Source organism: Catharus ustulatus, chromosome Z, assembly GCF_009819885.2.
Source record: "Catharus ustulatus isolate bCatUst1 chromosome Z, bCatUst1.pri.v2, whole genome shotgun sequence".
Taxonomy (NCBI): Eukaryota; Metazoa; Chordata; class Aves; order Passeriformes; family Turdidae; genus Catharus; species Catharus ustulatus.
The window spans coordinates 21,224,699-21,252,468 of record NC_046262.2 but is presented as its reverse complement, the minus strand read 5'-3'; the positions used below and the strand labels follow the sequence as shown (position 1 = coordinate 21,252,468).

Sequence of the window (27,770 nt, the reverse complement as noted above, 5' to 3'; positions counted from 1 at the left end):
TTTTTCTTCAGGGATTTGGTTGAGTCCAGAAGTATTGGCAATGGGTTAGGGGAAACCTATTTTGCTTCCAGCTGGCCAGTATATGACTTTATAGCTCAGAGGTTTAAAGTATTATACTGCCTGATGTGGGATGATTGCCTGATGACCAAGTGTGAAGTTGAGAAATAAAAATTACCTATTCTGACAAGGTTGCAATATTTGTACAGAGATTCTGATCTTGTTTCCAGTGTTATGAAAAAACAGGTATGTTTAATTTAGTAAAATAACAAGAATAAAGATGGATAAGAAATATATCACACACACCCTTCCTGTATTTTAAAGAGATAATTCCTTTTAATTACTTTTATATTTTCCAGAAGGGGTAAAAAGCCATGTTCATTAATCATGCAAATTACTTTCCAACTATACAGTCAATTTGATGCCTAGAGGAGCTGGAACAGAGGCTACACAGAGTTAAGGGGAATAAAATGAATATTTATTGAAAGGCCTTCAAGGCCACACCCTGACAGTACCAGTGCCACACTTGTGTCCCCTGCCTGGATGGCTCCAAGATGGAAGCAAAAGAGGGCTTGGTCACAAGATCTCACACCTTTATAGATTTTAGTCCATTTGCATGCAAGCATCAATTGTCCAATTAATAGTCTCAAATAATGAGATTTCATCCTTCTTGCTTGCTTGCTGGCCCACTCTCCTCTTTCCATGTTCTTTATGCTTATGGCCTGAAGTTTGAAGAAACTGTCCTTGAGGCCCCAGCTGGAATAGGACTGTTTTGTCTTCATCACCCAGGCACAACGGAAAAGCACACCCAAACAGAACAGAAAAACTTAGAACTTAAGGCAGTCCAAGTTAAATTCGACTGTGTTTAAAACAATCATTTGGGTAATCTAGATCTCAAAGCACTGGTCAGAATAACCAAATTTTAATGCATAATCAGCAAGAGAAGAGCCCTTTCCCCATTCTCAGCTATAAGGAATTCTCAGTTGTGAATACGTGTTGCTTAGAAGTTCATTACTATCAAACCATCTGAATGTTTCAGAAAAAGCCTGTCCAAAAACAAAGATGAAAAAAGCTAGGTTTAAAGTTTAAAGACAGTACTTTATTCATAAGACAGGATAAGGTTTAGTGCTTTTTTAATATAACAAAGCACTATTTTATAGAAAATAAAATAATTAAAGAGCAACCTTGCTTACCTTTCCAATACCACCGTAACTATGTATCATTTAATGAAACAAACCTACATTTCAATCTGTATAAGTAGACCTGATTAAAATAGTCTAATTCTTTTAATATGAGTTTATATTGAAGTCACTAAGCCCACAAGATCTTGCCAGCTGATCTACAGGAACCTGGTTTTTTGTATGTGCAATGTTCTTTAACAAGTTAAGAGGTAAGAACCACTGGATTTGACACACATATCACTAGTAATGCATGTATTTACCATTAATATTCTTAATTTGTCTCAGAGGTCAGGGGAAGAAATCACTTTCTCCTCAATCAGGATCAGAGAGGGAGCCAGAATGAGAATAGCCATGATATATTGTTGAACCGACTGCTGATGGCTGTTTATTGTCAGTATTGCTGATCAGTGTCACTGGCTCACCTGAAAATACTGTAAGATTTCATAAGTGTAATATTAAATACTTCATAGCCAAGAAAACACAAACAAAATGGTATCCTTTTCTACAGCTTTTTCTTACTGAGTCATACAAGATTAATTCCTGTCTTTCATGTAAAATACATAATGTAAAAACGGGAAGAGCTTCTGAGAGGCTTAGAGGCCTAAATGTTAGCAAGGGGCAGAAGACACTTTGGTAGCAAGGCATGCATCCACATTTACTAGGATATATGTAACGTTTATTCCACAAGCACAAGGATTTTTTTGATAAAAAACATTCATAGTATCTAATTACACTTCATAAAATGTGCATTTTATCATCCAGTGTCCTGTTATCAAGATAAAAATACTCTTTTCTGCACATCATATTTCAGTCAATTCCCCCCAATTCTTGAATTTAAAACAAAACAAACAAACCCCAAAAACCCAACAAAACCAAAAACAAACAAGAAAACCCCACCTGGTTCTGTCCTTCTTAGAGAGCTGCAATCATCAGATAACTTTTAATCTTCAAAACTACAGTTGTATTTCAGAAGAATTACACTAATGCAATTTACATCCCATCTTTGGTAAGAAACAATTCAGCTAGCAATTTTTGTTTGAAAATTACTTATGTGATTTACTGTAGAGTACAGTGTAATGTATGTTGAGCTGACCTGCTTGTTTTAAGTTTTACACTGGGCAATTCAAGCTTCTGAATTTCTTTTTTTCATGGAGTCTCAAAAAACCTTTGCAGAGACAGTGCACCAAGTGAAATCCCTGGTATTCTTTCTTTTGTTTCATCCCCCAAAAGAAAGACCCCAGTAGCAAAGTATTCATTCATGTGCAAAGCCGAGATTCTGGGGCAGAGCAAGAGCAAAGGTTACCCCTGTACCCTCCCCCAAGCCTATTCAGAAAGAATCCCAATTCTCACCTCTGAAAGTCAGAAATACTATCTGGAGACAGAGAAAGAGAATGGCCCAGTGACAGCTTTTGGAGGATGAGAAACAGAAATACCCTGTGTCTAGACTTCAAATAGAAAGGACAGGCTATACCCACAGGTGATGGTTAAAAATAATACTTCAGAAGAAGTATGAGCCAATGCTAAGGGAATAAGCAACCAAGCAGTGGAGAAAATGGCTGTAAAATATATTTATACAAAGTATATTACATTTTTGTAAATTTATCAAAAGATAGTTTGGCCTTAAAATTTGTACCAGCTGTAGTGAAGATGGGTTCTTGCATGAATTTAAACCGAGTTATGCAGATCCTTAAATTATGAAAAAAATAATGCTTAATTACACCTCTCTTGCAGTCCCACTCGATCTGCTACAAAACACTAATGATATATGATACAGCATGAAACTAAACTTCCATTTCTGCACTATTCAAGCACTAGCTGGCATGAGAAGTAGGCAAACCTTAAAGACCTGCTTTTAAAGACAGCAGAAAAAAATTCACCATAGATAACTGCAGGTGGGATATCTCTGTTTGTGCTCTTTATGTGTTTACCTGAATTTTCTTATAAATACAATGTTAAGTTGGCTAAATAGTCAAAGTTTATACAGATTAGTGTGTGAAGAGTTGTGTAAAGTGTATAGTTAGATCTATGGAGAAAACTTCCATTGTTCGTGCAATAATTTATAGAGAAGTTTATTCTATTTATTGCCAGATAGCTTAATCTGTGGGTGAAATTGTGTACATGCAATTGTGAATGCAATGAGCTAAAAATAAATGTCCAAAATTTTCACCAAAGCTTGTGGATTTCTTTACTCCATTTGCTTTGAGTACTATTCCGACTGAGAAATCTCTTGATACACTATTAATTTAAAAATTTAAAAAATAATACACACAGAAGTTATTACCATTGATTGAGATTCAGGCATGGTGGGCATACAGAGAGGGGCTGGTGGTGGATTGTTTTGTGCTTTTTTGTTTTGTTTTGTATAAAAAAAACACTGAAGTGAGAAGTTAATATTCCAAGAACTCAGAAGGTAGATGCAAGAATCAGTGTGAATCCATTTCAGAGTTTTCAGTGATGACCAGATAGAAGATGAGGCCTCTTTTGATCTGGGCTTATCATGTAAGTATGTGTATATACAAACACATGCTCAAGTTGCTCTTCCTTTGCCCCCAAGCATCTGTGAATGATCCCACACTATCATCTTCATACCTCTGAATGGTTTTACAGTTATTTCATGCTAGAATGCCAAACTGATAGCATAGACAGTACAAGTCTCTTTAATCATAATATTAGGCATCTTGAAAGCTTTTGAGAAAAATTGAATCTTATCCTTTTGCAGTATAACTTGCATATTGATGTTAATAATCCGCTAATGGCTATAGCAGGAACAGAAGTATGCCAAATCCAGTTCATATTTCAATTCAGGGATTGTGCCCAGAATATAAGCCCATAGCTAAGAAAGGTAATATTCTGACTCCTTAGACTCAAAATTTTGTTTGTGATTTTAATGCACGGTTGAGTTTTCACTAAATGTGAAAAAGATACTTGTTATGTTGGAAAACTTACATTGCGAGTTTTGATCTTTTCTTTCAAGTCCTTTAGTTTTAACTTTAGACTGTAGCTGTATCCTTTTACCAAATATCAGACAAAGACATATGCAAGACTGAGTGTATTTCAAAAATATTTAGAAGAATAACAAGATATTCATAGCACTAATTATTATGAAGGTGTTAAATAAATCTCAAGCATCAGGGTATTTGCTCTTTCTCCCAAACTTCATATAAATGTCAGGGGTCTTTGAGAGGTTCATTTGACAAATAGCTGTGGTCACTACTAGAGGATCAGTAACTGTTCTTTTCTACAAATTCTTTTGGTAACTGCTCTCTCATGGGAGATCAGTGGTCTCACAGCAGAGCAGCTAAATACAAGATATGTATGCCTGAGTTGCCCCAGTGTGAAAGTCAAGGGATTCTTTTCTATATGTGTGAATGCCAGTGGATCACAGTGGGAACTAGTGGGAAGTGGTACGTGGTTTTAAGCTATTCCTCTTAGATTTGTACTGAAGGAGCTGAGGATTGCTTTTGACATATAACCAACTGCTGGGTCATACCAAAAGATTTATCTGGCCCTGGAGTTTGACTCCAAGAGCACCTACAAGGAAATACTTGAGTTAACTGGGCAAAAAATGGGACAAGAAAATATGGCAATTCTGCTTTCTGTTCACCAATCTGCAGTATCTAATAATTTCCAGGTTAGACACACAGATGAGGGTCAGAGCACTTACTACTGCACAGACTAGATTTATGCAAAACCAGCCAACCCTAAATAACTCGCAAAAGTTAAATGCTGGACTTTTTGAAGAGGCTTTAATAAACTCCTTCAAAGCAGAACACTATTTTCCATAAACACAAGATGTTAGTGATAATCCTGTAAAAAGTGACCAATGAAGTTACTTGTGAGGTAAGAGGAAAGAAACACATTTACTAACCACATTAATGTAACACCTTACAGCATTCAAAATAACATTTTGCATTTTTGAGTGATGCTGAAAAGTTAAAAGGAGAGAGGTGAATACTGGGATTTTTTCAATTCTTCCTCAAACCATTGTCTTAATAGCATGTATGAAAGATATTTCCATTTATAAACTATTGCAAGATAGTGTGATAGAAAGAATGCCAGAAAACCACCTTAGTTAGACAAAGTTGCAATCTGCATCCAAAGCAGTAATGCACAGTAAGCTCCAGAATCTTTAATAAATCTTTTCCACCTATACAGTCCAGGAATATGGAAAGTCCAGTTTTTTCCATTCAAAATAAATCTGTGCTCATTGCATGATCCAGTTTTACAATCTTTGACATTGGTGTATGTGTCCACATTTTTATATAAAGCGTAACAAGAAAAGGGGGATCACCACATGGTTCAGCAGGTACTATATGCGCAGTCTGTGATGTTCATCAGTGCTCTCCTTCAATTCAGAAACTTAACAAGTCACTCAGACACCTGAGACCAAGATGCGTAATTCTGCACTAGGAGTGTCATTCCTGGAGCTGAGTGCCAGACTGCAAAATGGTGCAGCGTTCTGCATGGTAGTTGCCAGGTCTTCCTGTGAGTTAATTCCAGATTTTTTATTCTAAAACTAAAATAACTGAATTCTTATGTATTTCCTAAGATTTTCTGCACAGCTTTTTTATGTTTCTGTGTACACTAATCTTTGAGGAATACTATTTGCCAATTTTTTTCATAGATATTTTCCACATACACATTTTCCACATATTGTATAATTTGTCTCAGCTTTGTACTCTCTAAGTCTTACAGATTGTTCAGATCTTATGAACAACTTTCTCTGGAAATAGGAAAATAGCAAAATGAGAATACACAGAAAAACTATAATACATATAGCTGGGAAATGTTTCCTTTAAACATGCCTACTGACCTAATCTTTCTGGTATCTCTCTCTTGACTTGGAAAGCTGGAAATGGACAAAGCAGGAAAAGCTCTGAAAAAACCCAACCTCTTCATCTGATTAATGTTTTTTTTTTTTTGGGTTTACTGTTGTTCTTGTGTGGAACTTTATTGGCTTTTTTTCTTTATTTTCTATGTTAATCTTAAAGAGGATAGCATCTGTTTCGTCTTATTTGCCCGCAAAATTTGATGTGATCCATTCTGCTATAAGACTTCCCTAATCAATTTGATGAGTCTTTGAGAGATTCCTCATCTCAGGTTTAATACATGCTTAATCTTACCCTTCTCACTGTACAGTGTTGTTCTCACTGCATTCATATTCTCTGATGTCTCTGCCCTGTTTCATCTGTATCCACCAGGGAGGAAACTGGCTTGGACATTACAGAGGCTGTCAAACTGACAAGAAATTTTCTCGTTTTGTTTCTAAATCTCAAACTAAAATAATCGTGTAGTCCAGGTTCACAGGGTCTTGCAGACATGAGGGGACTTGTGTGAGGATAAGCCCCACATCAGCATAACACACAGAGTTGTTTGTGGGGGTCCTGCCTTTGTAAGCTCTTCTTATTTAAATGAAGACATTCTTGGCAATATTGCATTGCTGGGCAGAAGTAGCCTCAAAGCCCTACTTGAAGCCAAATGCATCACTGTGAATTTTGTTTTAGAGGACCACCAAGAACAGCTCAATGCAAAAGGGATGCATTTTCCAACCGAAAGTACACTTTGATATGCATTCTCCCTCTGAAATGCAATGTAGCAGGCACAGTTCAACATGCATAGCCTGGGGTCATTTCTAGAGATGCTGTTAGATCGCCTCCTGCAAGGGGAGATTTGTAAGCAGTCTGAATTCAGACTATTTACACTGAAAAGTCAGTGAAAGATACTGGATCTCAATAGCACAATTGCCTTTAAGTATCCCTAGAATCTTTTATTTCAGGGGACTAAAAATGAAGCCCTTATGCACATCAAAAACTTTTCTCCTTACAAGCACAGAAAGTATAGCGCATATAAATGCAAGTTTATCATCACTACTTTTTCAACTCTATGGTCAATTGAAATGTTTTAATTATATACAGTATTCAAATTTTACAGTATTTATGGAATTCATATATTGAACCTAATTTTAATATATAATTCTTAAAAAGGTTTAGTCTCTCCACAAACACTGCTGGAATATTTCTAAAAAAGATAGGCTACAGTATTCAGATCTTCACTGATCAGGGGAAACTACATGGAAAAAAACCCCACCCAAACCAAAACAAACACATTGTCAAGCATATACATCCAAATGTTCAGGTATCAAAAAGCTCATATTACAGAAACACTGTTAACTTCTATATTCACTTCAGTAAAAAGTAAGATTTCTGGTATTAACCCCAAATACCTCCAAATACATCTCACAATTTCTAAATTCAGGTTCAATATTAATATATATTTAAACAAAAGAGAGTGCTTCCCAATCTTAAAAGCTGTCAGCTAACATACTAAAGGGCTAATGGTCAGCAAACACAAAGAAACTGGTAAGACAGAGTAATATGCTTTGTGCTCAATAAGTTTGTAATTCTGCTCAGAGCTTCTGAGACACAGTTGCCCAAACGGTTTATACATAGTACTAGAATTCAGAGTAAAACTCTAACTATTCCTTCTAGAAAGAATTCTAATTGCAGCAAAGAAATATTTATACTAAGAATCTGTGTACTACTTCCTGTACAAGTTTCTTTTCTAAAAAGTTGCAGTTTATAAAAAACGTATATACATGGATATTATTTGGGGCAAGGACATTAAAATAAGTCACCAAATGAGCTCACTATTTTCATCTGAATGACGTTCACTGAAATATTGTTTCATACAATAAAGCAAAACAGGTAAGTCAAACTGTAATAGTTGTTTTGTCAGAAATTCTAATCACAGACAGGAATTTTTAAAGATGAGCCAAAGCTTTTCCTGATAATAGACCAGTTTTGACTGGTATATATACACCAGTGGGCTTAGGCAAGAAAACGTAGTTGTCTGGAACAAGGAATAAATAACTTGTTGGTCTGAGCAAGTAGCTGAGTTTTGAGAAGTCTATATATCTTTGCTTTGCTTTGCTGGATTTAGAGCAGGGAGTTGAATCCATGCGAGGACCCTAACCAGACAGCGATAAGCTGTCTTTCTTTTTAGCTTGATGAGTATTTATTCAGCTATACACAATGGAGCAGATCCAACTACGAAGAGGCCAGTCTTTAACACCAGAATAGTCCCCAGCTCAGCCGTCAGACAGCAACGTGAACATTCCTGAGTCTGATCCAGGCAGAGTCTGATTTGAAGGCAAGTCTCCCAAATCCCCCGAGGATACCATAGCCATGAGGCAATTGGCTGTGATGTGCGTCTGTCTGTTCAAAAGGTTATTTGGTTCTGATGCTGAATATGTAAAAGGAGTCTCTTCACAGTCTGTCCTTTCAATAGGATAGACTGTCCCAGTACTCAGTATGTACTACTGAGTTCGCAGAAAAGATTGAGCGGAACCTGTCACGGTGCCTGTCCATGAAGATAGGTGATGTGACTCAGGTACACCTGGCTGCATCTGAACAGGTCGTGCTCCGTGGCTTTTCCATGCGAACATCGCATACAATGATTTGCTGCAGGAGAAGGAACTATGGGAATACTAACAAAAAATACTCTTGTCAATGTTAGAAATAGCTACTTTAATGAAGTAGACGAACCCAGACGTACCCACCAAAGCGGCAACTGCTCATGCACGTACAGGATGAAGAAGAAGAGGAGCGGAACTGTCTCGGTGCCGCCAGCATCCCTGCACACCCCGGGCGCTCCCCCCGCTCGCCGACGCAGGATGGCGCCCTCCGTATGAGCAATTAACCTGGGGGGAGCAGGTTGGACATGCATTTCCAGAATAAAGCGTTTCTTTCTGGATGACCCCTATTCCCAAGGAGCATTGATTTTATAGCTCCGGTTTTCAATGCAGTGACACGTTCCAGTACTCCCCTAACCATTGTTACATTAATTTGCCCGGTGACGGTAAAAGGATCCCTCAAGTAAGTGTTCACTGGGCTGTTTCAGAATGAGTGGTGACAAAGGCGACTAACTATCTAGGACGTTGCGCTTATTTTGTTAGAGCTGCAGTTAAAAGAAATTCCACATACTTGTATATAAAATGTAATTTAACTATAGTAGTAGTCCTTCATGTTCAAATGTAATTACGCAGAATTTATTTGAAACGATGAATGCCAGCCACGGCTCTGATTTCACTATCTCAACAGGGCACAAAGCCGGCCCCATCTGAGTCCTGCTGGCTGTTTGACTTTGCAGGCCGATCCTGCTCTTTTGATGCTCGGGGAAGTCCTGGAGTAGCCGTGCTCTTGGACCTTTCTCCACAATCATTTCACTGTCCAGCCAGATACCAGAGTCACCAGAAGGTGCAATTACACCTACTACCTCCGGCTGGGGAGGAAAACCCGCATCCGCACCATTTGGGAAACAGTTAGCAGAAGCTTGAAACATTAGAATCTAGGTTGGGATTTTTTTTTTTCTTTCTTTTTTTCGGCAATCGGAAATGAACTTGGTAGTTAGAGGGCGAGTGGGAGTTTCAGCCCGCTCCCCCCGTGTGACCCTGTCGCCGGCACCGCTGGCTTCCCGGAGCAGGGGCGATCGGCAGGCCGCCAGCTGCCCGCTCCATGAGCACCTTCCTGCCCGGCCGGGGGGGGAGGCGATGCTGCCGCCCCCGGCCCAGCCCCGACCCCCGCCTGGCTCCCCGCCGCAAATGAAACTGAAAGCGCTGAGCGGGCAGGGCCGGGACCCCCGGCATCGGCGCGATGCTGGCCCGGCTGCGCTGGCCGCGCGGGCTTCACACAACCGCCTGCCCTCCGCTGGAAACGGCGTTCAAGAGGTTTCCTTTTACTAACGCCCGTAAAGGGGCGCGGGACGAGCAGGGCGATGGCAGCGGGGGGCTGCCCCACTTCGCCGCCCACCGGAAGCACCCGTGCCCGACGCCACCGCCGGCACCCCGTGGCTGCGACCGCGGCTCCCCCGAGCGGGCCTGGCCGGGCTCCCCTCAGGCGGCTCCGGGCGAGGGTCCCACAGCCCCCCCGCCGCCCGCGCCCGCGCCCGCGCCCCCGGCTGCGCCCCTGCCCCCCCGCCGCCACGTGACGGGCGCGCATGCGCGGCGGCCCGGGGCACATCTGCAGGCTGACGTCAGCGGGCCCCGCGCCGTCCCCCGGGCGAGGCTGCCAAGGCTCCCCGCTGCCGCCGCGCTCGGCTTGGCCCGGCGCCGGCAGCCAGAGGAGGAGGTCTGGGGCTACTTCAACCAAACTTTCCTGAGTCCTTCCTGCTCTGCCTGCCTCCCCTCTGCTCCCCCTCTCTTTCCCCCCTTTCTGTCTCCCGGTCCCCCCTCCCCCCCCAACTCAGATGATATTCACATGGTATTTTGCACAGAGGAGGCTGCTCAAGAGGAGGGCACCCACCCCCACCCCAATATAAGCCTGTTTTTCCCTCCTTCCTCCTCTCCCCCCCTTTTTTTGTTGGAAAGACAAAATGTGCAGGGTGATAGCTTGGGTGAATTGATGGCATCCTTCCTCCTGCCAAGCCAACCCGTTTTCTAAAAACCCCTTTAGGAAGGCTAGAGAATTTTATTCTGTTGGAGAGTATAACCCTGATGGTTGCTTGCACAGAGGGGAAAAGCAGAGAGGAATACGGGAATCGTCCTGTGCAATCTCTATTGTTTGAAACTTACTTTATATCAGAAATTGAAGATGAAAACGGTAAGGAAGATTTCACGCTATTCAATGAAACTTTTTGCTTTTCTTGTGTCCCGAATAATGGTGCGTGTAGGGCTTTGGGGAGCGGGGGGAGATTTATATTGCATTAGGCGAGGTGCATTTGGAGTAATTTCAGAGAAACCTTGAGATGGGGGAAGGGGGTGCGAGGTTTTTCCAACCGATAAGAGAGGTGATTGATGAAGTACCATCTCGAATAGTGCACTTCTTAAAAGATTTTTTTTATACTTTGAGTACTAAGTCGTTGGTAGAAGCAGAAAAGGAAAAACAAAACCAAACCAAAACCAAACAACAGATGAAAACCAAAGCAGCCCCCAAGCCCCAGCGACAACCCAGGGCTATTCCGGATTGCTGCTGAGCTGAGGAAGCTCCGCTCTCGGCCGTGCCGTGTCCGGCGGTGTCCGCTGCCGCGGTCAGACAAGTGCACACTTTGTACCGGGGCTTGGAGGGTCGGCGCGGCCGCCGTCCCGCAGCGATGCTGGCGGGGATGTCGGGCTCTCGCTGGGCTCATCAGGAAAATGGAAGCGTGTGGTTTTGATTTGCTTCGAGCCGCTTGGGATTTGCCAGACTCTTAACCCCACGGACTCGTGTTTGTCGGTGTATGTCTGTCTCCGCAGTCGCCCAGGGTTCAAAGGGACTTTGTTTGGTGGGAGGAGGTAAGTGGGCTCTCGCTCCCTGGCGATGCGTGTGCGGATTTTGTCTTCGCTACTTTCTTTCATTGTTGTACGAGAGAGAAGGGAGAGAGAGGGAAAGAGTCAGACTCTTGTTTTTATTTGGGCTGCCGGTGCAACGCGTTTGGGCCAAATGCCAAGTGTCTGGGTCACACGCGTTTTATCCAAATAGATTCAGCGCTGCTGTCTGGAAATGGGCTGCTGAAAGTTAACTTTAGGATCAGCTCCACCACAGCAACCAGACTCTTCCCTTCAGCCTCTCTAGGGAGGACGGATTTTTTTTTTCCCTTCTGAATTTTTTTTGAGGGATGTGTGTCTGGTGACTTCCAATTTCTCCAGTACCAGTGTTTTTAACTCTCTGTATGTAGACGTGTACAGAAAATGTGCGAGTGTGTACGTGTTTAACTGTGTGTGTAGCCATGCATTTTCCTAGCCTGTTGACTTTTTCTTTCTCTGGGGGGTGGTGGGTGTTGATTTTTCGGTAGATGCAGTGACAGCTGGCTCTTCGGCACGGCTGGCGGGGGGGTTCATACGGTGGCAGCCCCATCGCACGCCGGGGCCCGCACAGCAGTAATTTCACTCCTCACGCCTCGGCTTCTGGTTAATTCCCGCGGAGGAGGGTTCGATCTTTTCCCTTTGTACGTGTCCCTATCCCCGACACTCCCGGCCCCCCTTCCTTTTCACCGAGCTCTTCCCGGCGCGGTCTGCGCGTCGCAGTTCTCGCCTGGGGAAGCTCCCGGGGGCACGGATAATCCCCGGCTTTTGAAGCCCTGCGAAGCTTTTCACGGCCAGCCGCGATACCTGTAATTGAATTTGTGTGATTGATGCCCGTCCCCCGCCCCGTCCCCTCCCGCCGCCCTCCCCATTTCCTTAGCAACCGCTCGTAGTGCCGGGCGGGCGCACGGCCGCCCCTGCCCGGCCTCCCCGCGGGCTCCCGCCGCCCTCACGCCCGGCCGTCGAGGGCGGGAAGGCAGCGGGGGCCGAGCCGCCGGCCCGGGGGCGGGGAGGACAGCCCCCTGTCCCGCCCGCCGGAGCCGCGGGTCGCTTTCGCGACCGTCGCTCTCCTCGACCCCGCCCCGAGGCATAGCAGCGGTCTGGGCGGTGTGGTGCCTGCCGTGTGTTTCCTGGCACCTCGGCTGCTAACGGGAAAGCTCGGCACTGCCGCCGCCGAGCGCTCCGAAGCCCGTCGATTCTGCGGTGGATGCCCTTGGTGTGGCGGTTATCTTGGGACGTCGGTATCGGATGCTTCCGTGTCCTAAAACTTGAGCTACCTTCAGGTTAAGCGATGCCTTAGTTACTTAAGGCACCTTTGTTTAGATGGAGGCTCCCATGGTGACTGCCCTGACTCACCTCCTCGTAGTCCACTTTATCACAGAATCATATGGGTTGAAGAGGATCTCTGATGTCTAAGGTCTTTGCCTTTGTTCCGGCTTTCCTCAAACACCTCTAGGCATCGTGGCCACCACCTTTCTCAGCATCCCATTCCAATGTCTAATCACCCTTTCTGTGGAGAAATTCTTCCAACCTAAACTACCCCTGTTCCACCTTGACGCTGTGTCTCCTGTCACTTGTTGCCTGGGAGAAGAGACCGACCTCCACCTGGTTACACTTTCAGACAGTTCTAGAGTCTCGATAAGGTCTCCCCTGAGCCACCTTTTCTCCAAGCTAAACACCCCCAGGTCCCTCAGCTGCCTCTCATAAGACTTGGGTTCCTATAACTGAGGCCTTTTTGTGTCCTTACAGAGTGTCGCTGGGTGGGAACCTCCTGACACCGGTGACAGGACTGCCACACTTGCCATTAGTGCCTTCACCGACGTGCAGCTGTTTTTTTATTGGCATCAAGAAACATCTTGCACTATTCCTCTCCTGTTTGGCAGAGCTCATACAGTTAGACGGGACTTGTGGTTTAAGGTGGTGGTTGAGGACATGGATCCACACCTATGTTTGCCAGTGGGTGAACATGTAGTTCACACATGACACACTAGAAGTTTCTTATTGTGAGCTTAGTGTTGACCAAATTTTGCATCTTAACAACAACCTACAGTGAAAATAGGCTGCTAAAGAATGTAGAAATAAAACAAAAAGGGTATAGAGTCTGTCCAGACTTTGAGGTTCCTACCAGATGCCATACTTAGAGTATTTTATCTTGAAGTTATCTGAGTGCTTTATCATTCACATCCATTACCAGTCTTTAATTGGAAACATTAATATAACTTCATATGGTCAGCTTGTATCCGTGGTCAAGCTGGCAATAAATATATTTGAAGAAGAGGTTAAAAATTCTGCTAAAACTTTGAGTAAGCTTGATATGAAAGAAGATTGGTCTTGTGTGAAGCTTGGAATGAGGGAGACCACTTCAGAGACCTCTGCAAGAACACTAGACATGAGTGATTGCTTGACATTGTTGAGCAATATATGGTTATGGTCCATCATATGGGCCATTTATAGGTAAATAATAATTAATGGTACTAAATAATGGGTGCTGTTAATTTATGTCCAGTATTCTGAGCTATCTTGCTCCTTTGGTATTGCAGCTTCAGGAGATCTTAATGTTAGGATAACTTATTATCAGCCTAGCAGGCTGAACATGAGCTCCCTGTTAGGATATTTTGGCTAAGTAGAAGCTGTAAGGCAATATTACCTCTATATATGGTGGTAACAAGCCATTACTGGACTACAGTGCCCAGTCTGGTGTCTGCAGATGAAAAGGGATGCTGATGAATTGGAAACGGTTCAGAGAAAAACTGCAGAAGTATTCAGTCATCTGGAAACTGGATTATACAGAATGAAATAAACCAAATAGTTTGAGCTGCTTATCAGGAAGTGTGCAGAGGTGCTTGTATCAGGTTATAACTATGCATACAACGAAAAGAAGCCAGCTCATTAGCAAACAGGGATAAAGCAAGATTCAGTGACAAGAATTTAAAACAATACATTCTTAGATTAGAAGTAAGGTACATTACTTACTGTAATAATGTAGCTGAAAGAGTGTGGGGTTAATTATGTATCTTCAAAACTTGCAAAATTCCAAGAACTGTATTAGCTAGGAAATGAAGGCTCTACATAGCAATGCAAACACAGTTTTCTTATTAATATCATTTGAGGCTTTGCCGCATGTGAGTGGCATCACAAAATCTTTATGCTTCTCCAGGAAAAAATACTACTAAGCACAAAGCATGTTTGCAAAGTATCTTTTAGTCACTTTACAAACCTGATTAAATCTTGGGTGCTGTCTTAAAAGATTTATAAAGGTCAGATTAACCTCATTTGCACATTAGTAATTAGATGGATTTCAAATTGGCTAAGGTGTTATTTAAATATTTATTGTAATGTTGGTAAATAGGATTTGGGTGATGTTGACTTTTTCTTCAGACTTTTATGTTACAGCTCTTTATAAAACCTTCATAAGTAATCCATTTGCTGCAGCTGTATTACCTGTCTGAATGAATGTTGTAAATCAATCCCAGAATTTTAGAAAGGCAGATTTATCTGGTGCATGTGTAAGTGACTCTGTATGCTTGTGGAAATTGGTTTTTAAACAAGCTTCCCTTTTTAGGTGTTCTGTTTCTCCATTGTCTGCTTCAACAGAGTTTGTGCACAGGTGTGCTGTGAGTGTTTAAGTGGACTGATGAGTACCAGCTGATACAACACATAGTTTGGTATCCCGTAATACTGGATTGTTAGTTGACTGCATGGATCTTCCATTTACAGTAATTTCACAACTATAACGCGCACCCTTTTGACTAAAATTTTCCCTAGAACCTGGAAGTGCGCCTTACAGTCCGGTGCACCTTATCTGATGGACAAAGTTCAAAAAATTTGCCTACCCGGAAGTGAGAGCTGCGAGCCACGGGGGGAGCCGGCAGGGGCATGGCTGCCAGGTGGAGGTGGGGCGGAGCAGTGGCGGGCACGCCCCGGCCCTGTGGAGGCGGAGCCGGCCCTCCAGAGGCACTCCCTGGCCCCGTGGAGGCGGAGCCGCCCCTACACAGGCACCCCCCGGCCCCATGCAGGCAGCATGGCCCCTACACAGGCACTCCCCGGCCCCATGGAGGCAGAGCCGCCCCTACACAGGCACCCCTGGCCCCGTGCAGGCGGAGCCGCCCCTCCAGAGGCACCCCCCGGCCGTGTGCAGGCAGGATGGCTCCTACACAGGCACGCCCTGGCCCCGTGGAGGCAACACAGAGGGGCGACGGTCATAGCCCGGCCCCGGAGAGTCAGCACGGAGGGGTGGCGGCCATAGCCCGGCCCCGGAGAGTCAGCACGGAGGGGTGGCGGCCATGCTTCGGCCCCACCGGATACAGGCGGGCCTGGGAGCCCGCGGCACCGCCCCTGCCGGGTACAGGCGGGCCCCGGGGCCAATGGCTGCCGGCTTGAGGCGGAGCCTCGGCCAGCAACCGCGCAGAGGGAGCTGGGGTCGGAGCCTCGCTGCAAAAAAAAAGTGCGCCCCATAGTCCGGTGCGCCTTATCTGATCTACAAAGTTGCAAATTTTGCCGACTCCCGGGGGGTGCGCCTTATAGTCCGGTGCGCCTTATGGTCATGAAATTACTGTAATCCCTGGCTGCACCTAGAGCTGCTTTTTACTATTGTTGCAAGTGTTCTAAGTGGAAAAAAAAAAGACAACAAATATTTGAAATATTGGAATGTATATGACTAATAGCTTTAGATACTGAAATTTGTTCTTTAGTATTCTAACATGCAGCATTCCCATTTAAGTGAATGGGAATTCTGCCTGCATAAGCAGAACCCTGGCCTGAGTAATAACAAAATACATGCTTCAGAAAGATCAGATAACTGTACCCTGGATTCCTTCCCACGTTCTTCCTTTATCTACCAATATATTGGGATGTGTTATTAACAGTTGAAATCAATGAGTGCATAGCACTGATTATAGATGGAAAGTCTGAATCAAATATTTGAGCTACAAGAAACACTAAATAGGTGTAAGAATTCACAAAAATAACGTAAAGTTGTTAAGTGCATCCTAAGTTGTATGCATCTGCTTTCCAAGGTTAACGGTAACTCTTTTCCTGTTTTCTTTCTTTTGTAACCTTGGATGTGACCATAAAACTGATACTATTATTTCAAAATATTGCCCTGTGTAGTTCACTATCATGGCTTAGTATTTTGCAGCATAGATCTGTTTAAATAGAAAGAATTTGCTTTGACTCATATTCTTCTGTTTTTCAGGAAAAGAAATGGAGCAAGTTCAGTAACTATCCAATCTAACATCTGTCTCATATCTTAAGGAATCTTACAAAAACTTGCTTTGAATTGAGAAAATGACTGCAGCTGTAGAAGAAAGTACCTGTCCAGAAAGTGGAACATCCTATAGTTAATTTGAAAGTAGTATAAAATAAATGTACCTGTTATGGTGCGATTCTGGAGTGAAGTTAACTTTATAGCACACAGGTAGCTCTCCAAGGAGAAAGAAAAAAGAACTTTCTGTTTTTTCTAAATTATGGAAATTTTTTGGAAGACGTGGACATGGATTTTGAGCCTAGTCATGGTTTCATCGGAATTTCACAGTAACAACAGGCTTTCATACAGTTCTCAAGGTAGGGATCTGATCTCTGTAGCTGGCAAGAAGCATGTATTTTTGCATTGTATTTGTTGTGTAATATTTTCTAAACCATGTTTATATAATTCATGAGCTCATCTGGGCTCTGCTCAGTGTTATCATGATTAATTATCATACAGATTATATTTCCTTGTTCTAATTTCTCTGTCTAGTTTTAACTGGAGGAAAGCCTTGCAAATTAAATCTCATAAAACATACTTGATAATATTTGAGAAACTTGCCATGATAAAATTAACATGCTTTTAGACTATGAAGTAAGAACCTTATCTTGTTTTTACAGTATAATCCTTTTCACTACTACTGTTTGTACTCTTGCAACTGGATTTTATAGTTTTTGTCTTTGAATGGTATCACTGGGAAAACTGCCCTTCTTAAGTTAGCCCAAATTATTTACATATTTTTTGCTAAATAGGAAAAGATAAGTATTAAAAAACTTCCATAATTCCAGTGATAAACAAATTAACAGGAAATCAAACATATTTTCTTGACTTACAAAGAAATAAACTAATATTTTATTTTGTTTTGTAAAATGCTGCATAGTGCATTTACCTGAAGGTGACTTTTATTCATGAGAGTGATGAAATTTACCCAAAAATGGTCTATGTTTATGCTACTACTTGTTGTTTCCTGTTATATTTTCTTCTCTTCTATGCCCACTCCCTGGACTGTCTTACCTTGTGATTGATTACAAAGAGGAATTCCTGTCTTACCTTGAACACTACCAACTAACAATACCAATAAGGGTTGATCAAAATGGAGCCTTCCTCAGCTTTACTGTGAAAAGTCCTAAACCCTCAAGAAGGAGGAGGAGCACGGACCCTTATGACCAAGAACTGGCAGCATCTAAATTATTTTTTAAACTTTCTGCCTATGGCAAGCACTTTCATTTAAACCTGACTCTCAACACAGATTTGGTGTCCAGACATTTTACAGTAGAGTACTGGGGGAAAGATGGACCGCAATGGAAGCATGATTTCTTAGACCACTGTCATTACACAGGATATTTGCAAGACCAATACAGTACAACTAAAGTGGCCTTAAGCAACTGCAATGGTCTGGTAAGTCCATATTACATGTTATACTGTAATAGTGTGCTTATTCCTTTTAAAATAGAAGAAAATTAAATTGGCATATCTTTCAGTTTTTTGAGTCCCTGTGGGAAGCGAGTAGACAGGGAAGCAAACCCCTGAGCCTGATCTAGGTCCTGGAGAAAAGTAGGTGTCAGTTTTTAAAGCTTAATATAAATACTGAGACTCAGTTCTGTAGTCTTCTAGAAGGCAACCTCTTTAGTGTTTATAGTGTCTGTGCTAGAGTTGCAGGATTAAGTCTGTGCTGAGATCTTTACAGTTATAAGATCCTTCCAAGCTCGAGGAGCAGGGAGGAGGAAACTGTGGATCCTCAAGAATACTGAATTTCTACAGAGAGATGATTGGACTGAACACCCACTGTCTTTGAATATTTGAGTTAAAAACTAAGTAAAGAAAAGAAGAGAAATTGCTTGGTATAGACATTTTCATGCTATAAATTCAAAACATGAAGAGAAAAATCTTTAGGAAGTAACAGCATCAGAAAGTAATTATATAATTTTTTAACCAGAAAATTACAAATCGTAAACTTTTGCATTTAGAAGTAGAGTTAGAAGTTCTTAGCTGATTTATTCTCATCTCTTCTCTTACTGGTGATCTTTTGATCATTTGACAGTAGTACATGCATGGAAAAAGAAATTAGAAAATGAAGACAAAGAAGTTGAAAAAACAGACTATTGAATAACAAAATACTGAAATAGAAAGACATGACTATGAAACATTAAATCAAGAACCAGTGTTTTCTCTAGTGAAAATATACATATATATTATGGTTTCTCACTCTGTTTTGTATTATGGTAGGATACTGGTCTATCTTCTTTTAGGAATAGAAAGATCTAATTGCTAAGTTTTAAAAAAGATTACACAGACTTACTTGCTAAACAAATTCTCCTTTGAATAATGCCTCTTGGGATGTTACTTTCAAAAAAAAGCTGTTTCAGAACTAGATAGGTTGCGTTACATCCACCTACTTGTGATGTGCCTGATACAGTATAGTTTAACATTTCAGAGTATTCCTGAGGAAAAATACTTAATGGGGGTTTCCAGTGCTAAGTGAACACTTTCAAAAAAAATGGGGCTAAAATGATGTTGCATTGAGTATGGTATTACAGTTTAGTTCATGTAGACTTATAGCAGATAGGTCTGAATTTAGTACAATTTTCACTTTGATTGCAGTTTTCATGTAATAGCTTTTTAATTTTTTAATTTTTAATTTTTTTTCCCCAGGCTTCAAAGCTAATACGCTCCATCTTTGCTTGAGTTCTTTTCAGCTAAAAATATGGTGGAGACAAAGTCCCTCCTTTCAGGACTCATTTCTTTAAAAGAGGCTGCGTGCTTCTCTATGCTTATTGCTGCATGCTAAATGATGCACAGATGAGTTGGTCCCCTTGGGTTCTGCTGTAAGTGCCATGGTGATCCCATTTCAGCTCCTCTTTGACCATGGCTAAGGGAGTGAGACAGGAACTCCTGCCCTTGCCCTAGCTGACTCTTGCTTTTGTTTTTTTTCACGTTAGAAGAATAAAAGTGGGATGAAGCGCAAAAAAGCTTGTATTTTCTTATTGGCTTTGCCCATCTGTTGCTACTTATGGCACTTATTTTCTTCTAAAAAGCATGGAAGATGTCATGAGGAAGCAGAATATTTTTTTTTTCTTCTGTGCCCAACACCCTGAGGTGACATTTAGCATGTTTTCCCTTTGACCTCAGGCTGTCCATTTTGCTGGAGTGAAGCTTGCTGTGGTTCTAGGTGTTAGTATGTTAGCTTTGTAAGTTAACTTTGATGTAGAGTGCTTCTTTGTTAAATCACTAGTGGCTGTGGTTGTCAGTTCTTATGTGTGCCTTTCAGGTGTTAAGGCAGCCTTTATCTAGTCTTTGGGCACACAAGACTTTCTTCATGGTCATGCCTCTTTACTCAGGACTTCACGTATCAGGTGTGCTCAGCATCTCTTAGGAAGATTTGGTCACAAGCATGTGAGGCTCCTGTGTTGCTCCAGAAACATCAGAAGGTGACACATGGCTCTGTCTCAGAGGCGTGAATCCTGCAGATGGTGCAGCAGTAGTCTTGACTTGATACCATCCTCTACTGTACAGAAACTCATCTGTCATCCAATGTTGGCAGTGCCTTTGAGAGCACAGTTGTATGGGAGTTACCACTCCACTCAGATAAATGCATCACAAAGTTATTTTCAAATGATGATTCCTACTAATGGATGTTTTGTTATACAGCTGCTGTTTACAACATGTTTAATAAAGCAATTGGCGGTGAATATTGAAGATAATATTACTTATTTTACAGTTAGCGGTAGCTAGGAATGGGTCGTACTTAAGGCAATTCGTTGTATTTGATTGCTGGTCTGTAAGTGACTGCCAGTTATATTCTAATAGTCCTTGATTAACATCTGTATTAAAACCAGTCATTTTGAGTTTAACTCTGAAATAGGCAATAATTAATATTTAAGAGTGAATATTGCTCACTAACAAAATATGTGCAGCATATGTACTCCAGTTGTCCTGTAGGTTTCACTTTAGCAAATAGTTCAAATTTCTTCCCCTTATTGAATATCTTGATTTATTCTTATTAGTTATTCAGAGTGGCTATGTGAGAACGTGATTTAAATAACACATGTTGTATGACTTTGAAGAACATTTATATTTGAGATAAATGTAAAGAGGCCTTTCTCTCAATTTCACTATAATAAAAGTGACAAGCAGTCAGTTTCTTGTTTCAGCCTTTCCCTCTATATTTCTCATTACCAAGTGCCCTAGAATTACAGGCTGCTACTTACTGAAGTTTCAGTCCAGCAGCTTCCATCTGCTGGGTCCTGATCATGCTATAAATTGTCTGAAGTTGTGAAGAAAGCTGTATAATCCATTGAGCATTCACGTGAGGAAATTGAAGGCCTTGTCTGCAGGCTTGCTGGCTTCCAAACTCATGTTTACTGTGGTGCATGCTACACTTGTGAAAGGATTGCAGGTTTGGCTGTATCATGAAAGAACCTACAATGAGCAGCGTTTTAGGACCTTTGGATGTTGGGTACAAGGCAACCAGATGGAGGCATTTTCTAAGCTATTTCATACTGAAACGAAGAAAGTAGTAAATGGTGGTAGACTAGCTGAAGAGAGAAGAAATTCACCTCAGGGTAATGGAGTTTGGCTGTCTCTGAGAGGAGCAAATATCAGAGAAATTCTGGAGCCTTCAGTAATGGAATCAAAACACAAACTTTTTGTATTCTGACTCACTTTTGTTCTCTGCTGGGTGTCAAAGCTCTTAACTGAGCACTCAAACAAGTTTTGTATGGTAGCAAATTTTGTAATTTTGGGCTGAAAAGGTCGGTAGTAGGAACTGTTTTGAGGCTACTGTGGTCCCAAGTAAATGGTTAATGTAAAACATGCAGTTTTTCCATACATGTGAAGTTCATGCATTGTGTAATGTTTGTGCTGGACAGCACAGTTATCCCATCCAAACAGAAATGATAAAGCAAGCACAGGTATGTGACTATGGCTTAGGAGCATGAGCTTGCTTTTTCTGTGGGGAATTATCTGGAAGACTTAATGTTTGCTTCATGTATTCCTAAACACATATATTTATAAATTATTAATATTTTTCTTAAGAGTTAACTCTTTTGAAAGCCAATTTTACTCCAAAGAATGCATCTACTTGTATAGATCATAATTTACATATACTGTGGTATTTTTGACTGTATGTAAAATTATTTTATATCAGTGTCTTTGGGGCTGTCATTGATGCTCATATGTTTTTGCAGTATGACATTAGTATTCAGAAAATTAAATACAAGCTGTCCCTATGCTAGTTTTAGGGTTTTAAGTTTTTATTACATTCCATGATGTGCTGTCTCAGGCCAGATCACTATTTATTTAATCTTCAACAGCACAGTCAGTTAATGCAATCTTTTTCCTCAGTCATAAAATCATGGTGAATAGCCAGCTGTTGACATACTGAACAACACTGACTCGTTTTCAGAAGTTTCCATTACTAGTACTTTATATTAAAAATGGATAAAGCATAAAGCCTAAAAAGATTCAAGGTATGGAAAAATTGTGAAACTATAGTGGTGTGTGGAAAAGGCATGTGCTTACTTGTCCCCCATAATTCAGTTTGCTTTTGCAGCTGATGGATGTCCCCCATCTGAAGGAGGTTAAGGCCCTGGCTGGACAGCCTGACAGAAAAAGATTCTTTTTCACAAATTCAGGGGAACTCCATGTGGACTCACAGATTTGTCTGAGCATGTCAAACTGCTGGAACCAGACCTTGTATATGTTAGCATGAGTTGGCAGTCTGTAGTGGGATTGGATAACACAGGACCTCAAACAATCTGTTTTAGATAATAATCTTGGGAATGTTCCTTGTAGTAACATACTTGGTGCATTCAGCTTGTTTCTTATATCCATGGTATTATAGCAAAACCTTTTCTGGTCATTCTTATGTCTTAATGATATTTCTGATGCTTTGGAGCAGAAGTTTAATTTATGAACTGTTAAAATACAATAGCAACACTTAAAAAGAAAATTAATTAATTTTAATGCTTTAAATGTGCATTATTTCAAACTCCTTGTCCAACTGAAGTTTTTTTTTCCTCAAATAGTGGATTATAAATCAAAGCTGGTGTTTAGAAATGTTGGTTTGGATATGGAGTATACTTCCCACTATGTATTAATCAGGCATTGCTGAATACATAAACAATGCAAGTATCTCTATCTGCATGGATTTTTGAAACTTAGAATATATGCTGGCCATCACCAAAGTACTTTTTAGTTGCAGAATTTAAAGTGCTTCTTAAAAATCAGGGATTTTACTGTTGAATCACTGTGATTCAACAAGATTTCTTGCATCAATTTAACACTGGAAGAGCTATTTTGTTTGCAAGCAAAAACACTGTTAGGCTTAAAATGGTATACCTATGCCAGGCTTATGGGAAGGGCATATGTATGGTCAGTGTGTTTCCAGTGCTTATTGAATCACTTGTCTGACTGCAGCAACTGACCACATGTATGTTTTCACTACCTGCTTGTAGATCTGTGTTAAAATTTATTTGCAGTTCCTTAACTAAAGATCTTATTTAATTAAAATGAATTTTCTAAACACCATAGCATTTGGGCAAATGAAATCAGATATCAGCTAGGCCTTGGAAAAAGTAGTGATGCTCTCCCTACTGTTTCACTGCTGGTACCTGAAGGAAATGTGACCATTGTTTCCAGATATTCTATAGTTTTTTGTAGGAGAAAATATGCAATTTGTATAGAGAATTAGTGCTGCAATTAAGTTTTAGGGTGCATGAGTTGACTTAGTTCCACTGAGGTAATCTCACCACTTATAATTATCAGTTTCAGCATCTGATACAATTACGTCATTCATGCTTAGACTTGCAAACATGGCTGGACTTGAGTACAGGCATGAAGGATGTATGCTCTGGAGAAATTTGAGTTAGGACCCACTCTGTCTCAGAGACAGTGCCACAGATTGGATGGTACTCTGTCTCCTCAGGCTTGGCATGAGGCAGACAGCCTGATGGTGTTGGCCAAAATCACTCTGCAGGACTTTCTTCCTGTGGGAACATAATACCAGAGCTTACAATGGCTCAGGATTCACTTGAACCCAGATGTCGGACATGCAGACTGGATGCAGTCCAAATTGTCAAGGTTCTTTCTGCACATCTGGCAAACTCAGTTACAATTGGTTTATATTTTCAATACTATTTAAGCAGCAGTATACCAGTAAATTATTTATTTTCTAGTAAAATCTTAGACTTCAAGTAACAAGAAGGCATTATAAGAGAAATTTGATATTGGCATCTTCCAGGTGAATTTAGATCCTGATATTACCTTATGAGTTAAAAATTGAGTTAGTAATGAAAAATACCACTGAAGAGGAACACTTATTTTTGCATTCACAAGTAAGGAATGAGTAATTAAAAGCTGCGGTCTGTTCATATATGTATTTTCACAATTTATAATAGAGTTCTATTTGGAAAACACTTGTTTCTGATGTATTACATAGGATCCTTTGTTTTGTAAGTTTTATATTGTTGTTTCAGAAGTGAGGAACAGTAGGCATTTTATGTACAAAACAGTAGCAGGATGACAGCTTTGATCAAGAGTACAAAGAAAGCTCTGATCTTTGGAAACAACTTTATGATTTTTAGAGCAGATATGGAGCAAGTGGTCTTATGGGTGATCATAGAGGTGTTAAAACCAGATTCATGTGTAGTATTTGTTTTACAGATAAAGATATGGTAGAAATTTGTGATTCATCAAGTCAGGATATGAATGTAGAAGTTCCCGCTTCCAGGCTTCTCTATGTAGAAAGTTTATACATTCAGAATTTTCCACATATGATATCAGAATTTTTTATTTAGCAGTCATTGGTGTAGAAGTCTGTCAGGGCTTATGCCCCCATATTTCTTTATCTGGAAGGATCCAAAACCTTGATTTTCTGCTAAAGTTCCATTTTAATTGCTGAAGGTTCAGGAAATTGCATAGTTGGCCTGAAATCTCCCCTTTCTTCCATAAACCACTTCCTGTTTGGAAGAAGCTGAGTTCACAAATGTTAAAGTTATGAGAATAGAATATCTACTATTCTGCACTGTAGTATGAGGAAAAAAATGTTAATTTGTTGTGGAGAATGAGGTCTAATGTGGAGTCTGAAATAACTTATTTGCTAGATTGGTGGCAAGAGTTTTTATGGAATAAATGCTTTGTAGACAGTGTAACAAGTTAATATAAATAATTTAATTTCTATTAAATAGCTCAGATTTAGGATTGTGTCTGGATGTAAAATAAAAAGGGTTTCTTTGAATATTTATTCTAAAATTAATCTTTCCTAGTGTTTGTCTTTGATGAAGTATTTGACTTTAAGCATCTAACAGTGTGGCATCACAGGGGGATATTGGACTTGACATTAGAGCTAGGCCATTTTGGCTTGGTGTAATTTTTAATGGATATGACTCATGTAGTTTCAGAACATCCCTGTGAAGAAATTATTTACAATATTCTGAGAATGCCTCTTGCTTTTTTAACTGCATCTACCAAGAAAAAAGTGAAAATTCCTTACAAATAGGACAATGATAGTTTTATTTTCTCTCACTGTTTTGTTTATAGGTACTTACCCTGCTCATACTAAAATCAGCAGGGGAGAGTTGGCTCATGCACTGTTTTGTGTGTTAGCTTCTAGCTGTGGATTTCTTCAGAGAGAATGTATTTTAAAGTTAAGTTTTGTGATAGTAGTTCCATATTGTCTATTGTAAGCTTTTGTTTTCTTATTTGCTTCTTTAAGCATGGAGTCATTGCTACAGAAGAGGATGAGTATTTTATTGAGCCTTTAAGAAATATAACAGAAGATTCTAGTAACTATAGTTACAAGAATGGTCATCCTCATGTTATATACAAAAAATCTACCATGCACCAGCAACACCTCTATGATCACAGTCACTGTGGAGTCTCAGGTAAACAAGAATGAGTGTCATTCCTTTTAAAAAATTATAACTTGAGATGTATTTTAAGATCTTGCTTGTTTCACATTTAAGACATAGGGGAGAAGGTAGCTATGAGAATCCTCCTTTTGGCTGATGTAATGTCTTGCTGAAAAGTAGTTTTGATTTTTCTTCTTTTTTTCAGATTCAGATTGAGAATATAGTGTATTTCAAAAACTAAGACAGCAGGAGTAAGTCTTGTTTTATGCCTATGTTGTGTACAGTGGTAGAAATGAGAACAGGCTTCCTCAAAATGTGAATAAATGTACTTCATATCCCAACAGGAAAGCATGCTTGAATGACTACATATTACAGCTCAATGTTTAGTATGTGTTCCATCTCATTTGAAGAAACTTGATATGCAATAAATGTGTCAGCATTATGATTATCAATACATTTGGAGCTGAGTCCACATCTTTCTTGTTTATGGAGGTTTACAGTGTTTTGGTACTGTTTTTTCATCCAGTTGGTTGACATTATTCCATTATAGTAAGATATGTGATTTACATGTGCCTTATGGGCAGGATTATATAGTTTTGATTGAGAGTTATTTTCTTTGTAAAGTAGTTTTAACTTCTACAGATACACATTCCAAGTACTCTGACATAACCCTTGATTAAATAGAAAACTAACTTGAAGACAGTGTGGAGTAAATCTGACAATTTCTTTTAGAGCACAAAAGTAATTTTTTAACATGCTAGAAAAATGTTCTAACCTTGTTAATTGTTTATGTTTCAGTCATAACTTATTCTTTAAAGTTTAGGCAGTTGTATTCTGTGAGATTCAGTGCATGGGGCAGACTGACAATAACTAATCTTAAAATAAAATAATATCACTGTTCATTGATGTAATTTATTTTAGCTTCTTTTGGAGTTTGTAATGTTTAGTGGCACCAGCTGTCTGAGCTTACAGTACAGATTGTCTGCAAGATCCCATTCTTGGGAGATAGCTTTTTCTTGAGTGTTTCACTTAATTGTGTTTATGGAATTACTATGAAAAAAGACTTAATGTATGTAACTTCTGTTTTAGTTTGAGAGCATTATTCAGTAGATGTGCTTCTAATATTGCAAAAGTCCCTTAAATGTTACTGCCTGCTAACTGATTGTAAAATAAGGGTACTAGTATATTTTCATTTTGCTGGGAGAGCTGTCACTTAAGCCTCTTGAAATAAGTGGAAGGTTTTGAAATGTAGGAACATGCAATTTTTACCATTGTTATATCCCTACAAAAAGAAAGCATATTGGCTTCTGTTGGATCTTGTCTTCTACAGTAATGCTTAGAAGCCATTCTCCTCCAAGCCGTGAAGCAGAGGCAGCTGCTTTTGTCAGGTTGTGTTCAGTTATCCTGGTGGTATCTGTCACATGGGTCACAGGTTGATTAGAGCTATACATCTTGCATGCATTTTTTTGTAAAATATAGTATAATATTTAGCATTTATTACTTTGTATAATTTATGGTGCCTTTGTTTTGGAAGCTCCTGTGCACTCCCTGAGCTTTCATAGCCCAAAGTTCTTAATTATTGAAGTACTAAAGCACTGCTTTTTACAAGCCTGAGATTATTATGATGCTCATTCATCTCAGTTTCTCCTTTTCCTATTGTTCTGTATACTATTTCCACTCCATTAAAATGTCTAAAAAAATTTACAGTAATTTCACAATTATAAGCCGCACCATTTTGACTAAAATTTTGGTCTGAACCCAAAGTGCGGCTTATAATCAGGTGCGGCTTATATATGGACAAAGAACGAAAAGTTGCTGTTTTAGTTTGGGGGACAGGTGTCTGTTGAGAAAGGCAGGAACTTCTCTTAGAAATGGAGAATGTAAACCCTCCAACCCTCCCTCCAAATTATTATAATTTTGAAATCAAGAGGCTTTCAGGCAAAAATATGGGAATTAGGAATAACAGTTCTTTTCTAGGGAAATTAAAATAGAAATACAGTACTACAAAGAAACAAACTCCAAACCCTGACAAAGTCAGAGTACAACCTGATACCCCGTCAGGCAGGGTGTTGGTAGCAGTCCCATTAAATGGTGGCTGCATCCTCCTGCAGTGACAGATGTGGTTCAGTTGAAGCAGTGCTCCTGCAGAAGGTGCAGTTTCCCTCTGGAGGTCCAGTGGTGATGTGGAGAAATCCAGTTTTCCTCTGGAGTCCAGTGGAGAA

At 40.4% G+C, this 27,770-nt stretch overlaps 1 protein-coding gene across 1 annotated transcript in view; it reads left to right on the top strand.

The window, feature by feature from the left end:
* The first annotated feature begins 10,244 nt into the window (after positions 1–10,244).
* Positions 10,245–27,770, top strand: part of ADAMTS6 (ADAM metallopeptidase with thrombospondin type 1 motif 6) — a 159,621-nt gene continuing 142,095 nt past the window's right edge. The window contains exons 1-3 of the mRNA XM_033086026.2: positions 10,245–10,774; positions 17,733–18,097; positions 25,413–25,581. Coding sequence (XP_032941917.1) covers positions 10,669–10,774; positions 17,733–18,097; positions 25,413–25,581 — 640 coding nt within the window. The 5' untranslated portion in view covers positions 10,245–10,668. The remainder of the gene's footprint in view (positions 10,775–17,732; positions 18,098–25,412; positions 25,582–27,770) is intronic.